General features: G+C 36.9%; 2 protein-coding genes across 2 annotated transcripts; both read left to right on the top strand.

The window, feature by feature from the left end:
* Positions 1 to 1107: 1107 nt before the first annotated feature.
* LOC143546119 (uncharacterized) lies at positions 1108 to 1787 on the top strand. Its single transcript, XM_077037850.1, has 2 exons — positions 1108 to 1553; positions 1646 to 1787. Exons 1-2 carry the CDS (start codon positions 1204 to 1206, stop codon positions 1785 to 1787), a joined length of 492 nt encoding a protein of 163 aa, XP_076893965.1. The 5' UTR covers positions 1108 to 1203.
* Positions 1788 to 10320: 8533 nt separating this feature from the next.
* LOC143546130 (glucan endo-1,3-beta-glucosidase 14-like) lies at positions 10321 to 12265 on the top strand. The gene is made up of 3 exons (XM_077037860.1): positions 10321 to 10444; positions 11012 to 12042; positions 12123 to 12265. Exons 1-3 carry the CDS (start codon positions 10402 to 10404, stop codon positions 12177 to 12179), a joined length of 1131 nt encoding a protein of 376 aa, XP_076893975.1. The 5' UTR covers positions 10321 to 10401; the 3' UTR covers positions 12180 to 12265.
* The last annotated feature ends 4153 nt before the right edge of the window (positions 12266 to 16418 follow it).

The following is a 16418-nucleotide window of genomic DNA, read 5'->3' as shown; positions in this document are numbered from 1 at the left end:
GGTTTATGGCTGAAAAAATTTACATTGGCGTTATCGGCCTAAAATCGAGTAGATTGTAATCTTTATTTAGTATGCTTTGTTATTATTATGTTTCTTAATTTTTATTATTAATGAACATTTATGTGTATTACTTTTTTGTTAGTATCTACATACATAAAAATAATTTTAATAAAAATAAACCATGTTAATACATTCATAAAAAACTCGGCTAAGTAAAGCCTACAATCTGATCTGAGTAAACGACGACGTTAACACAAACATATTTTTTTAAAAAATGAATATCTTGTGATAAGAAAGTAAAAAAGTTTGAGAGAGTGAAGATGATTTTATAAGATGTAGGGAATATGGTTGTATAGTTTTATAAAAATGGTTGGTGAAAAATTAAATTTGGGTAGGTAAAGTATTTATTGCTGATGACTAAAACATGCCGGCTATGAGAAAAAAAATTGGCGGCTAAGCGAAGCCGGCTAAATAATTAAGTGAGTAGGTATAATATTTAATTTTGGGGGCTAAATTTACACCGGCTAAGAAGGCGGCTAAGTGAAGCCGGCTAAATATTTAATAGAGTTGGTAAGGTTGGTAAAATATTCAATTTTGGCCGACTAAATTTACACCGGCTAAGTGAAGCCGGCTAAATATTTAATAAGGTTGGTAAAATATTCAATTTTGGCTGCTAAAATTAGACGGCTAAATGAAAAAATTGAAGGCGGCTAAGTGAAGCCTTAGCCTACAAGCCGAGTTGAAGCTGGCTAAAAAGGAATATTTGGAGCCGGCTAACTAAATAGACACGTATCCCGAAGCCGGCTAAGAGTCAAAGATGCCGGCTAAATAACCATAGATGTAGGCTAAGTTTAGCCGCTTTTGACACGCGTCGAATTTTTATTGGTTAAAGGTGTGACCCGTTTACTTTTTATAAAATTTTGTGCCCATAAAGTGGAGGCTATGGCTTAGCCGCCTTAGCCGGCTTCGGTGACGTGTCAGTTGTTTATTGGTTAAAAAACCAATGATTGGAGAGATGTAGGCTAAATAGACAAGTCTATTTTGGTAAATTATTGGTCAAACTTGTCTATTTCTGTAATTTTCCCTTTAATTAAAGAGCTGGAGGATCAGTGGAAGAAAAACCTAGCTAGATACACAGGTAAGCGGGAGGATGAGACTGGGAAAAATGAAGGAGATGGGAACGGTGAAGCATCTTCAATAGTGATGACACAAAGAACTTGGGAAAGCATGGAAAGGTTGTGCGCAAAATATGAATCCGGTTCAATAAAGTCTACGCCCCAAAAGAAAAGAGTTAGTTTTATTGTGCCCGATTTCAATCTTGAATCTGGAGTTAAAAAAGATGATCGTGAGACGTTAGCTGTTATAGCTAAAGGGAAGCGAGTTGCTGAACCGGACTGGGAGGTAAACACACCTAAAAGACCTCAGAGATTTAAGTTCCTTTCCGAAGTTTATTGCTCACCGCATGCGAAACGTGCGGTGTCGTTGAAAGCCACGCTAACCAAGCAAGAGTCGAAGGTGGCTGGGTTTGTGTTCGCGGCTTACGGGAACCATTGGTAAGTTTTAGTGTTTATGTGTTATTAATTATGAATAGGTATTGGGTATTATGAACTTTATATGTAACGTCTAATTATTTTCATTAATTCAGGGACATTGTCTTTAGCACGGGAGGTGGGGTTAGCATACGAAAGGTGATAATGGAAACTTTACGGCCGGACACATGGGTGCATGTGTCGGTAATGTCAGCGTGGGCAAGTGTGTTAAACCACGAAGAAGCTATACGTTCATAGGCTTTTCTGCTCTGCCGTGATGCTGGTATGATTAGTATTTTTTGATTTAGTATTGTTGTTTTGTTGGTCATGAATAATGATTAATTTGTGTTGATAAATGACACAGCTACCGGACCAGTTTGAAAAAGACCTACCAACCAGAATCGGATTTTTTAAGGAAAAAATAGACAAGCATCTGGGAACACAAAGACTAAGAAGCATTGTAGGCGTGGATGTTGTGTTGATACCAATTATAAACACAAAGCTCTTCTCTTTAATGGCGTTCAACCTGAAGACACATCAGACTTTTGTTATTGATAATATGGGGACCAGGGGGTCGTTCAAGTTTATGTATAAGGGCTGGCCCGTGTGTTTTTTTGTTGTTCAAGCATTATTATTTAAATTTTTATGTTAACTGCTGTTAATAACATTTTTCACAGAGAGAAACATTTGCTGGTTACCTAGCGTTGGTAGATCACCCCGATTCGTCAAAGGTCAACACATCAACACTGACGAGGGTGGATATACCATGGGCTAGTAAAAGCAACCATGTAGATTGTGGAGTGTTTATGATGAGACACATGGAGACCTTTAAGGGTTGTGTGACAAAGGAATGGTTTGCTGATTGTGGGCTCTCAGATGAAGTTGACGCTCGTGGAAAAGTTATAGGGAAACAAAAGGCGGAGCTAAACGATCTTCGAAGGAAGTATGTCGCGAAGATGTTGCTGAGCGAAATCAACTTGACAAAGGAGGAGTTCGTGCAAGTTATGATGGAGTATGATAGTTTGTCTACTGATGCGAAGATGGAACTGGAAAACACAGCGCCGGCAAGAATAATTGAACGCTTGAAGCTATCTTGATATTATGGTACAAGTAATTTCTTTATGTGGATTTGAAAGTAAGACTTTTGGTTTTGTGTTTTGGATTTGAAAAGTTTGAATGGTACTACAACTTGTTTTGGATTTTAATGTTAGACTCTTGTTTTTATTAGAACTTGTTTTGGGTTGTAATGTTTATGGATTGCAACATGTTAAGAATATGTGATGATGGTTTAATACATGAGGAGTGTGTAGTATAATTAGTTGTTGTGTGTTGTAGTTAACGTACTATGCAAATCCGTGTATTAGTTAATGACGAGTCTGATTCGGTTTATAACACGTTAATTCGAATTTTAACCTATAATTTGATAAGAAAGTAAGTGTAAAATTAACGGACCAAAGTGTTTGAAGGTAATGAATTCGAATATGCATAGCACCTTAATCAGATTTTTAACACTATATGTTGTATGTGTTGATTAGAAAGTAAGAGTAATGTTAAGGAACCAAACTGTGTGTAGGTAATGAATTCGAACATCGATGTGCTCAGTGTATAAAATATCAATATGAATGGAAATTAATAACAAATAAAAACATAACTTATTACCAAATCATAAAACGACGTAAATGTTTTCTAATGCTGAACAATAAGATCAGACACATATCAATAAATAGAGCATCCATAATAAAAAAACACACTCAGCAACCATTGTTTCTTAAATGAAAATTGAAAAAAAGTTATAATGTGCTAATAAAAAACAAACCAAACAAAGTTTAAAACCCACAATGAACCTTAATGTTCCATCTCATCAACTTGGGAGGAGGTAGCAGCTGCTGAAGTGTCACCGGTTATAGCATGCTTATGATGATTACGGGCATCGTGACCTGGTTGCTTACATATTCTGCACGTCCGTTGAGGGTTATCAAGTTTACGTTGACTTATTGCTTGCTCTCGTAAAGACCTGTACCGAATAGGAAGCCCGCAACCTTTATTCCTAACACCAATTGGAGCACGTATGTTGATCTGATCAGGTTGAGGGACGCCAATGAGTTCTTCAAACCGGTATCTTCTGCTAGGTCTAGGGGCGTCAAACGTAATCTCGTCAACTTTTTATTTGTAATCATTGACGTAGTCACGAAACTGGTTTAATTTTTCCATGTCAGTAACCAGTTTATTTATAATATGATCATTCACGACATTAATATCCCGAACAACACGATATACATCGGTAGTTTTGTCTACGTTAGGCTCATCAAAACCAACAGAACGCATCGGGCTATTAGAAACGGCATCTTTGGTCCACCTACGGTTAATGTACTGCCTTGGGAAAACACTGATATCTCCAATGTGGAGAACCTTAAAAATGTGACGACATAGTAAGCCAAATTGCTCGAACCGCTTGCAGCTGCAATACACAGTCACATCTTCCGAGCGAATCATTACCTATGATGATTAGTAAACTATTTATATATATAAAACAATAAATATAAAAAAAAAACATGTAAGCCCGTATAATATTTACCTCGTGAAAAGAAGCTGGTAGATGCTCAAAGTCTCGAATACTAAACTTTAAAAAATCACCAACCTGTTCGTAGCTTCTGGAAGTGCAGTTGTGACGGGCTTGTTGAATTTCCATTTGGATATCAAAAAATATGGTTCTTGTGTATATTTCATGAGCTTGATTTTCAAGAGTGTAGTTACTTTCAATTTTCGCACTTGTGTAACGACAATCATGATCGTTCTTCTAATGATCATGCCTTTGATGTTCCAATGCAGTTTCAAAATGTGCCAAGAACTCGACCAAAGTGCAAGTTGCGTTGCAAAATTTCCCAAAAAAGTAGTTCTCGCTCTCTGATCTTGATGACGTACGCATTAGACCAGACATGTTTTCTTCACGATAGTATGCTGGAATCCAAGAATCTCTAATCTGGAAAATATCTTTCACCCAGGCAAGGTCATTTAACTGAAAATCAGTCATTATGGAATCCCACTCCTTCTCAAACAATTCCGGTGTTATAGAATCAGTCCATACAATATCACAAAGCCGAGTCTTAAAGTCGGTAGTGTTGCATAGATTGGCACCGTTACCACCCACCACCACCACCATTTTTATGCTTCTCCTTCTTCTCCGATCTGTAACTCACCCACCACCACCATAACAATAACATAAACACAAACCAACTCTCAAACGGTAATGTAGAAAACGGATCTTTTTGACATGCGTGCCTTTTTAAGCGTTTTGTAGAAAACGCTGTTAAAAAAAGCCGACCCAAAACGCCGAGGGGGGTGGTAACGCGTCGACTACGCATGGTCTAATTCTATAAAGTCCATTGAGTCCATTACAGGCTTACAGCAATTAATTTATAAACCAGCCCACTTGAAGAATTTAGTTTCTTTGGTTTGCACTTTGCACCTTGTCACAACCTCACATTCGTATAAGACATCATAAAGTTGTTTTGGTGTCATGTGACTTCAGATTGTGTATCTTTATATCGTGTTCGGCTTTTGTTGTCCACAATCGAACGTTCTTTTACATTGTAATCACCAAATGCTACTTTGTGTTGCTTTCTTATGCTAGAAAGTTGAATATAATTAAATATCTTGTTGGCCGGTGGAATTCTTGATTAAATGGCTAAGTGTTTTTAATATGATTTGTCTGGTCCAAAATTAACCACCTTTTGTTTTCTTGAGAAAATGACTTGATATTTAACAAGAGATTTTTGGTGTTGGGTCAACATTATGTTCAAACTTCAAACTTCAAATCAGGAAAATACTTCAACTGGGCTGGAAATATAAATTTGTGTACCCATTCAAATTGTCCATATATAAATATCAACATATACAATTCAATTAAGATTTAATTATATATACAGAAATTTAATGAAATTCTATTTTATTTTTTATTTTTAAATTTAGTACAAAGCATTTAAAAATGAGAAGATGATTGTGGTTTGATGATTTAAGCAATATAAGAGACATACTTGTCTTAAGTGGCAAGTCACAATCATCCAATAAAACATGATCAAAGGTGTATAAGAGTGTTTAGAAAGTGGATTCTAATCATTTAATGATTCTTAATATCAACCTTCATGTTTAAAGTAAGGTGCATATTTTCCTATGACTACTGATATATTTCTTTTCATGCATAATACGTTTTCGTCGTGTTTAAATTTATAGTACGCATTACATCACTATTACACCGTTGATTCGGGTGCCTAGCACCATTTTATCATGTTTGTAATTTATCAAAACTATTTGCAGTATATAATAAACATATACGGTTTTATTGTGTTTTGTGATTCGTATTCTATTTTATTTGCGGTAGACTACAAATTTAGTGTAAACGTCTCTTATACGAATCATCTTTAAAATGATTGATCATGACTAATTAAAATATAACAATATATTTATATCGTTACCTTTTAACATAAGTTTGTAAAGTTGTATAACACAATTAACAATTCGTGACTAAATAACCATATTGATACTCACTTAACATTTGAAATAGTTTTAAGCTTCATTTTCGTTTTTATACATGAATCATGATGCTTGGTTTGTTGTCGTCAAAACATACACGATTTGACTATAATAATATTAATATAGTAGATTAAGAATTAAGTTTGTAATTGACACGTAATTACTTAATTAGTAAAATTGTAAAAAGGAATTCCAAGCTGGACAAAAGGCACCGACCTTTTGGTGAATACGAGGTGGATCCAATATCAGTAACACGTGATAGCTTACCGAGATCTGCGTCACTCATCGTACAAGTTTTTAATAATGACAAGTTTACTCCTTCTAATACTCATAGCTTTACATGTTTGGCTTATCAGTTTGGTTTTTATAAAAAGTCACAAAAATGGACAAGTTACCAAGAAATTTAATAAAACAAGTGATGATTTAATCAAAAATAATTTTATACCAAAAATTAATTTTATGCCAATAAAACAATCACACGTGTTGTTTTTTTGACTCACTAGGCGAAAATTATGTCTCTTAGAGGTGAACAAATCGGAGACCGACACATCTTTTAAACGAATATAATTGACGTTAGAAAAGTTATGTTGATAATGAATATATTATTGGCACGTGTTATTCTCTAACAAAGCTCATGTTAATTTCGCAAAAAAAAACTTGACTTTTTTTTTTCTAACGAAGTGGGTTAGCTCTTGGTAGTCGCGTTATATGCTGTCAGAAAGTGATGGAGAAAAGGGATATCTATTATGTCGTAAAAGTGATTTGGTTAAGGGTTCGCGGATTTTTTACTACGTTTTAGCCAGAATAAAAATTAATATTAATTCAAGCAAGCAATTTACATGATTTTATTTCTTTAATAGAAATAATCAGAACAAATACAAAGTAATTTAAGCAACAACATAAAAGTATTTATATTTCTTCAATATAAGTTCTACTTAAAAACAGAGAAATTCCAACACTACTTGCACACCAAATGCAAATAAATTTTATAGTAGTAGCATGGTTGAAAAATCGTGTCTAGACGTCGAGTAGTTCCTGTCTAGGCCGAGTACTTGCAAAGTTGCAAGTTGCTACTCTCCCTAATCGACCGATTTGGCACCGCCTAATGACTTCTGCAACCATTAATTAAGTTAATTGTATTTGCTTGTGTCGGCCCGTTAAAATGAAAAACGTCTAGGTTTGCACGTACATGTTTTCATAATATCAACCTACACAATCCGTTTAACAACACAAGGGATTACATTTCACTTTACGATTTCGGTTAAATCTCTGAAAATTTTATGATCACGCACTTAAGTAGGTAATATGGCATAATCATCACCCAATTATTAGTACAAACATTTGATATTAATCTCTTAAATATTAGCAAATTTTGTGATCCAGGAAAAATTGAAAACCACGAATAAATAAATAGAAAAATAGAAAGCAAGAAATAGAAAGTTTCAATAAAAAAACATTGCAATTTCAATATTAAAAAGTCATTGCTTGTTGTCAAAGTAGAAATTGCGTACGAAATTTTCTCAAAGCAACATTAAGAATCATGCATAATGATTTTAGCAACTTTTTATCTATTTGTTTATTTTTAAAAAGCAACTCTTTGAGTAATCCCCATATTATAATGCAATTAACTAGTAATACTACAATTAAGTTTTACAATGTTATAATTCTGTAAGACTAAAACAAAAGATTTCCTAACTTTTGTGTTATGAAGGTCAGTGGCGAAACTCGGGCTTAGTCACGGGGGTGACCGAAGTCATGGTCTAAAAAATTTTCAGGTCGACGATTCCTTTCGTGTCGGTGATTTGGGTCGGGTCGGATCAAACAATATGACATCTGTATATCTATTTTTTCTTCATTTATTCAAACAATTGTTCTTACAATACAAAAAAAATATAATTGTTTAACTAACAAAGATCTAAAATATTCATGATAATGCGAGAGAAAGGGTGAGTAGGGATAAACAAATTCGGTATCGAAAGCGGTACATATTTGGTACCGTTGGTACCGAATAGATACCAAAGTTTTGAGTTTCGGTATCGATATATCTCAAATTTTACCTTCAATACCGATACCGAACCGAATATTTGGTTTCGGTACCGATCTCATCCCTAAGGGTGAATACCTAGAAGAAGAATTACAAGACCTAAAATGTTTATAACAACAAATCTTTAACTATTCGACTACTGTTTTGTAACTTTTGTTTATAAATATAGCGAGGTTTTTGAAAAAACAACGAACGATGGGTATTATATTTTAAAAAAAATCAGTGGTGACCGGTAGCATTTTGGAAAAATACATCGGGGGTGACCGCGCTTAATACAATAATACCTATAAAAATTTTCGAGAAAAATCGTGAAATTTACCCTGTTAACGGAGAAAATGACAGTGACCGGGGCCACTCCCGTTCTCCACATAGCTTCGCCCCTGATGAAGGTTTTGCCTTTACTCATAGATCGTCAACCCCATTGGTGATCAACATTTATATTAATGTGTAGTTAACACATTTTTAACAGTTAAATACTAATTTTATTTTATTTTTTATGAAGTGAAAACAGATTTAAAGATTATAACTAATATAGTTTAATGATAAAACTTATAAGTAAAAAAGAGAAAAGAAAAGAATTTTAACCGAAATAGATATTATTATCATATTAGTCTATTACTATATATATTAGCATTGCAACAATACAAAAATAGAAACTAATCACGAGGTCATTAAGCACACACAGTCACACAACAAAAATTTTATGATCACGCACTTAAGTAGGTAATATGGCATAATCATCACCCAATTATTAGTACAAACATTTGATATTAATCTCTTAAATATTAGCAAATTTTGTGATCCAGGAAAAATTGAAAACCACGAAAATAAATAAATAGAAAAATAGAAAGCAAGAAATAGAAAGTTTCAATAAAAAAACATTGCAATTTCAATATTAAAAAGTCATTGCTTGTTGTCAAAGTAGAAATTGCGTACGAAATTTTCTCAAAGCAACATTAAGAATCATGCATAATGATTTTAGCAACTTTTTATCTATTTGTTTATTTTTAAAAAGCAACTCTTTGAATAATCCCCATATTATAATGCAATTAACTAGTAATACTACAATTAAGTTTTACAATGTTATAATTCTGTAAGACTAAAACAAAAGATTTCCTAACTTTTGTGTTATGAAGGTCAGTGGCGAAACTCGGGCTTAGTCACGGGGGTGACCGAAGTCATGGTCTAAAAAATTTTCAGGTCGACGATTCCTTTCGTGTCGGTGATTTGGGTCGGGTCGGATCAAACAATATGACATCTGTATATCTATTTTTTCTTCATTTATTCAAACAATTGTTCTTACAATACAAAAAAAATATAATTGTTTAACTAACAAAGATCTAAAATATTCATGATAATGCGAGAGAAATGGTGAGTAGGGATAAACAAATTCGGTATCGAAATCGGTACATATTTGGTACCGTTGGTACCGAATAGATACCAAAGTTTTGAGTTTCGGTACCGATATATCTCAAATTTTACCTTCAATACCGATACCGAACCGAATATTTGGTTTCGGTACCGATCTCATCCCTAAGGGTGAATACCTAGAAGAAGAATTACAAGACCTAAAATGTTTATAACCACAAATCTTTAACTATTCGACTACTATTTTGTAACTTTTGTTTATAAATATAGCGAGGTTTTTGAAAAAAAAACGAACGATGGGTATTATATTTTAAAAAAAAATCAGTGGTGACCGGTAGCATTTTGGAAAAATACATCGGGGGTGACCGCGCTTAATACAATAATACCTATAAAAATTTTCGAGAAAAATCATGAAATTTACCCTGTTAACGGAGAAAATGACAGTGACCGGGGCCACTCCCTTTCTCCACATAGCTTCGCCCCTGATGAAGGTTTTGCCTTTACTCATAGATCGTCAATCCCATTGGTGATCAACATTTATATTAATGTGTAGTTAACACATTTTTAACAGTTAAATACTAATTTTATTTTATTTTTTATGAAGTGAAAACAGATTTAAAGATTATAACTAATATAGTTTAATGATAAAACTTATAAGTAAAAAAGAGAAAAGAAAAGAATTTTAACCGAAATAGATATTATTATCATATTAGTCTATTACTATATATATTAGCATTGCAACAATACAAAAATAGAAACTAATCACGAGGTCATTAAGCACACACAGTCACACAAACACACACATTGTGTATTTACTTCATATAAATCTCTCTCCATTCAATTTCATATCATCTTCAACCTACGCCGGTGGTACTTCTTCCGGCACCGGAGCACGGCGGAGTGCGGCCAGCCTGCAACATCACTTCTCCAATGGCCGCTCTTCTTTCTACACTTCTGCTACTCATTTTTTCAAGTAAACATATTTCAAGATTTCTTTAATACCTTTGAAATTTAGTCACATACATAAATGTGTAATTATTACATTCTTGTATTTATAATTTATGTTTTTTTCTTGGTTAAGTTAGTAAATTCTCAATCTTGAGCTGCAAAATTAGTTATTATGTTATTAACATCAAGATTTCCAATTTTATGTGATTATTTCATTATTTGTCACAACTTGTTGCATATTAATCTCACTTAACATAAAGTTCATAACTTTGAATGCAAATCTCTTAAACATCATAAATTTCTCATAAAAATGATTTTTGTGGGAAATTATTAATCTTTGCAAAAGGGTTTTTGAATCTGGCATTGAAGCATAAAAGTGATAAAACCCCAATATGAACTCTTCAATTATTTGAATGAAAATGGATGAATTACTTCAAGATTTCCCAAAAAGGCAACATTTTTATAAGAAATCAACAACTTTCCAAAAGGGGTTTTGAATCTTGAATCATAATCATCATCAAAATGCAATCTTTTCACCATTTCTTGGATCTTGTTCATTAAAAATTCAAACTTTCTTGAATCTTGATTTCAGGATTATTTATTGGTACCTTAAGCCTTGGAGTAGGGATCAACTATGGACAAATAGCAAACAATCTCCCATCTCCATCGCGCGTGTCGGTCTTCCTTGGATCATTAAACATCAGCAGAGTAAAACTATACGATGCAGACCCGAACGTATTAACTGCATTCGCAAACACAAACGTCGAATTCATTATCGGTTTAGGAAACGAATACCTCCAGAAAATGCAAGATCCACAACAAGCCCAAATATGGATCCAACAAAAGGTACAGCCTCATATTTCACAAACTAGAATCACATGTATAACCGTAGGAAACGAGGTTTTAGGCGGTCTAGATCCTCAACTGCCACAATATCTTGTTCCTGCAATGAAGTCAATGCACCAAGCTTTAGTCAACCTAGGATTAAACTCACAAGTTTATGTCACAACAGCACATTCACTTCAAATCTTGAAAACCTCATTCCCGCCTTCAAACGGTGCGTTTCATGATGAGTTAATTCAATATATACAGCCGATTCTTGCATTTCATGCGATGTCTGGTTCGCCTTTTCTTATTAACGCGTACCCTTACTTTGCATATAAAAACGACCCGAAAAATGTTCAGATTGAATACTTGCTTTTCGAGCCGAATGTGGGGACGGTGGATCCGAACACGAATTTGAAATACGATAATATGTTGTATGCACAAATTGATGCGGTTTATTCGGGTATAAAGGCGTTGGGTCATAATGATATTCAAGTTAGGATTTCTGAGACCGGGTGGCCTTCAAAAGGTGACATGGACGAACCGGGGGCCACGGTTGAGAATGCGGGGATTTATAACCGAAACTTGTTGCAAAGAATGCAAGCGGGGCAAGGGACGCCAGCTCATCCGTCACAACGGATTGACATTTACGTTTTTGCCCTTTTTAATGAGAATATGAAGCCAGGCCCGACGTCTGAGAGAAACTACGGGTTGTATTATCCTAATGGTGTTCCGGTTTATAACCTTGGTGTTCAAGGGTATCTTCCTCGCATCGATTATTCGTCTACCAGGAAAAATGTAAGAAAATGACAATTTTGCCCTTGTTTTCGGGTTTTTATCGGGCTTTTTTAATACTAAATTTGTGTTTTATTATGCAGGCATTGTGCATATTTAGAGTTGTTGTTTTGCTACTTGGATCCTTACTCATTGCATAAAGATGGATGCATTATTCTAACTTTACATAGAAAGCTCAAAATCCCTTAAAAGGGTAGTCAATGGAGGTAATATGCAACTCAAATCTCTTCAACTTTAGGGGTATACTTCTTGTTTATATTTACATACTTATTACCATGTCAATTATTTTACTTCATGAGAAGAATAAAAAATACACTTCGGTACACACGAATTCTAAACAATTTGAATAATCCCAATAAATTCTTTAAAGTAGAAGATATACCACTTGTATTTTATACATAGAATCCCACTTTAGACAATATTCTTATATTCTTATCGTCTTCAAGTATACAAAAGTTTGGGCTATAAAGAATACATACTTTTTATAACCTTTTTTATGTTTTACCTTTCTAAAAAGCAACAATAATAATTATTATTATAAACTCGGGTTATTGTATTTATTTAGTTTTTCTTTGTAATTAATCATCTAACATATTTACAGGAGACACACTACACGGGTAACCAAGGATGTCTGCCACCGGCTACCGCCTAGGATCACCAAGAACGGCCACGACAATGCTTCCGGACTTGTATTTAGCAAAATGTATTTATATTATATATATAAGGCATTCATCAAAAAGATTAATTAACAATAAGAGCTACATTTATACAAAGAGATGATAATTATTTCATTGGTTATTATATTATTGTATAATTTATATAGGTTTATTAATTGATTGTGTAACTTGGGATTAAATATGATTTTAAGTATTATTGGGATGACAACATGCGGTCCCCTGATAGAGAGATGAGGACATGTGAGGGTTGAAGAAACTTATTAAATGGTGACCATGTGTTTGTGTACAATTCCAGTTATCAACCTGACATTTTATTTGTATTGTTTTACATTACAATTCCTTGCTGAAGAGGTAGGTCTCAGCAGAGCCCAGTTGGACCCGTAGGACTCACCTTGAAGAGAGACGTCTGCGCAGAAACCAACTGGACCCGCAGGACCCACCATGCTCAGAGACGTGACGTCCTTACGCGCAGTACGCAAGCTGTTCCCGCAGGAAATGCCTCCCAATGGCGAAGTACTCCGCCTGTTCCCGCAGCTGCGGATACAAGCCATCAGGGAAGGCCACCCGCGCAGCAGGGCTACACGCACAAGGCACTTAGCTCTCAATAATTCAGTAGTCACCTGAAGGAATGAGCAAAGCCGGGAACAATCCCGCACAAAGGCGGGAGGGGGAATACTCCCGCCCAAATGAGCCAGTCCGTACGATACTGGAAGATCTTTTGTACTGTACCTGACGAGGTATGGGCAAAAGATCTGACCAGAGATACGACAGCCCATTGACAACAGTATGGCGAGCAGCATGCTCTTGTACTGTATGTCACTATTAGCCGCTACCTACTCACCAACTCCTGTCATACCACGTGCATAGCCTACAGTTGGTGGAAAAGGAATAGTACACAGCAGGTCTGGTCACTGTCAGCCGCTGCCTACCCACCAACTACCAGCATGGCACGTGCGTAGGCCACAGTTGGTAGAACAGGAATACTATTCAGCCGGCTATACCCTCTTGGAAACCTACCTTCGGCTATAAATACCCCAAATGGTATGATCATCTCATCTTATCTTGTATCTTACATCTTATATCTGATATCTGCTCTAGCAATCTCTTAATATACACTTATATTCAAGAGCAATCTAGTCTGATTCTCACGCCGGAGGGTGGTCACAAGGAGGTACCCTCCCTTCTCAGTGACGAGCTCACGGTGTCTGTTTTGCAGGTTATCAGAAGAACCATCTTTGCCGGGTCTAACCCTTCGTGGGAAACATCTATTTAACCCCCAGGTTATCCGTAATCTGCCCGGGGTCGATTAGTGTTTCTTCATTGGCGCCATCCGTGCATAAAAGCTAGAACTTCATTTCTTTTCAGTTTTTTCAAACTTCTGGAAAGATGGTTAAAGAAACTCCGGTAACCACAACCCCAGCTACTGAGGGGAATACCAGCGACTACACAGTTTTTACGAACACTACCCGGTTACCCAAGCCGGGGCAAGTGCAGTAAATTTTACGAACACTACCCCAGTTACCCAAGCTGGGGCAAGTGCAGTAAATAATCGCTCACTGGGATTCACCGATACCCAGTTAGAGAGACAACGAACGAGGCTCCCCCGCCAAACACTCGATGAAGTTAAAGCGTGGGCGGAAGCACGTCAAAAAGAATTCCAAGCCGAGTTGGATGAACGTTTAGGTTCACTTCAACAGCCGGAGGAATTCGGAGAATACTGTGACAATGATTCGGAGGAATCCGATAGTGACGCAAACCCTCGTCATAGGGCGAAAGGGAAGCGTAAGGAAACGGACTCCCAACCGAGAAGGCGTTTTGGAGAAACCTTCAAACCAAAAGACGCAGGTGGAAACCCACGTGACTTCTCCAAAACATTTACACCAACTGCTGCAAAGGCGGGAACGTCCAAATTTGCAAGGGACATTGCGGAAGCAATCGTCCCGAAAAGTGCCAAACAGATGTCCAACATCGGCACTTACGATGGTATATCTGATCCAGACGATCATTTGAACAGGTTCATAGCGGGGGCAACCGTCAGTAGTTGGACGGAACCTACGTGGTGTTACATGTTCCAAATGACGCTTGTTGGGGCAGCTAGAGCGTGGTTCGATCGTCTACCTGTCCACCACATCTACGATTGGGAAGACTTCCAGCAAAAATTTAGCCAACACTTCAGCCAACAAAGAAAGTATACCGAAGAGCAATGGACAATCCTCAAATGCATTCGAGAGGAAGATGAATCTTTGCCAGACTTCATCACTCGCTTCAACTCAAAGAAGCTAAGTCTGGGTAATATTAGCGAAGATCTTGTTCGCGCTGCTTTCATCCAGGGCGCGAACGACCCAGAGCTCATCCGCACCTTAACGGGTAAAGATGGCATGCCATCCACATGGGATGCCATCATGACAGCAGCTAAACGCTTTGCGGAAACAGAGAAGCAACTGGGTAGAGACCTCCCCCAGAGCACAAACCTCTACACCCAGAAAACAAGAGAAGACAACGTCCTTACCGCCCGACTAAACAAAAAGCGGAAGCTAGGCATTTGGCAGTCAAGGGTAAACTTTGACACCTCATCCGGCTTGCAACATCGGTTAGGCGGAAGGGATAACGTACAGTCGAACCAGACCTCCAGATGGACGCCACTCACCAAAAGCGTCACCGAGATATTCGCCACTGAGGAGCTCCCATGGCCAAAGGCTCCAATAATCCAACATCGTCACAATGCTGATCGGAGCAAATACTGTGACTTTCACAGGACAAAAGGCCACAACACTGAAGAATGCACAGACTTAAAGGACATCGTCGAGGCATTTGTCAGAGATGGGACGCTCGCACACCTCGTGGCGTAACGAACGCTGAGCAGGCTGATGCGTGTAGAACCCCGGCTGGGGAAAACACGAATAAAATTGCAGCTTCAATGCCGAAGACTACATACTGCGTAAACAACGAGACCCCGAACCAGGTGCATATCGGCTCGATGGCACTCCCGTCCCAACAACATGGAAGGGAGCTCAATTACACAGTTTGCATGTAGATCAATTCCAAATTTGTAAAGAAAAGGCCCAAAGCCACTTCTAATGGAAATGATTCTCCTTAGAACATCGACGCTGATGATTTTACATTTATACTTATGAACTTTCTACACGAATATGCCAGTTTTCACCGCACAATTACGTGGAAAGTCGTTGCGTGGGGAAGGCGGCAAAACCCGCATAAACCCAAAAAACGGCAAACCTTCACGCAGGTCAGTTAAAGGTAAAGTTCAGTCATCCCACTAAATGAAAGTGCCGGTCTATCCGCACGAATCATGATAGAGGAAACTGAACACTAACCTATTAACAACCGCGCGTCGAACGGTTAATTTATTCAACACTGATGCCGGTAATCACCGCATAATTACGTGGAAAGTCGTTGCGTGGGGAAGGCGGCAAAACCCGCATAAACCCAAAAAATGGCAAACCTTCACGCAGGTCAGTCATAGGTAAACTTTGGTCATCCCACTAAATGAAAGTGCCGGTCCTAACCGCACAAATCATGAGAGGAAACCGAACTAACCTATTGACAACCGCGCGTCGAACGGTTAACTTATTCAAAATACTTTAGAAAATTTCTAACAAAAGGATGAGGAAAACCTCAACGCAGGTTAGATGTAGGTAAAGTTTAGCCATCCTACTAAGTGCAAGTGACGGTCTTACCCGCACA

This window comes from Bidens hawaiensis, unplaced genomic scaffold, assembly GCF_021521415.1.
Source record: "Bidens hawaiensis isolate Kalapana, Puna unplaced genomic scaffold, B.hawaiensis_p1.1 tig00014233_1, whole genome shotgun sequence".
NCBI lineage: Eukaryota > Viridiplantae > Streptophyta > Magnoliopsida > Asterales > Asteraceae > Bidens > Bidens hawaiensis.
Note: the sequence above shows the minus strand (reverse complement) of the source record. Positions and strands in the feature narration are given on the sequence as shown.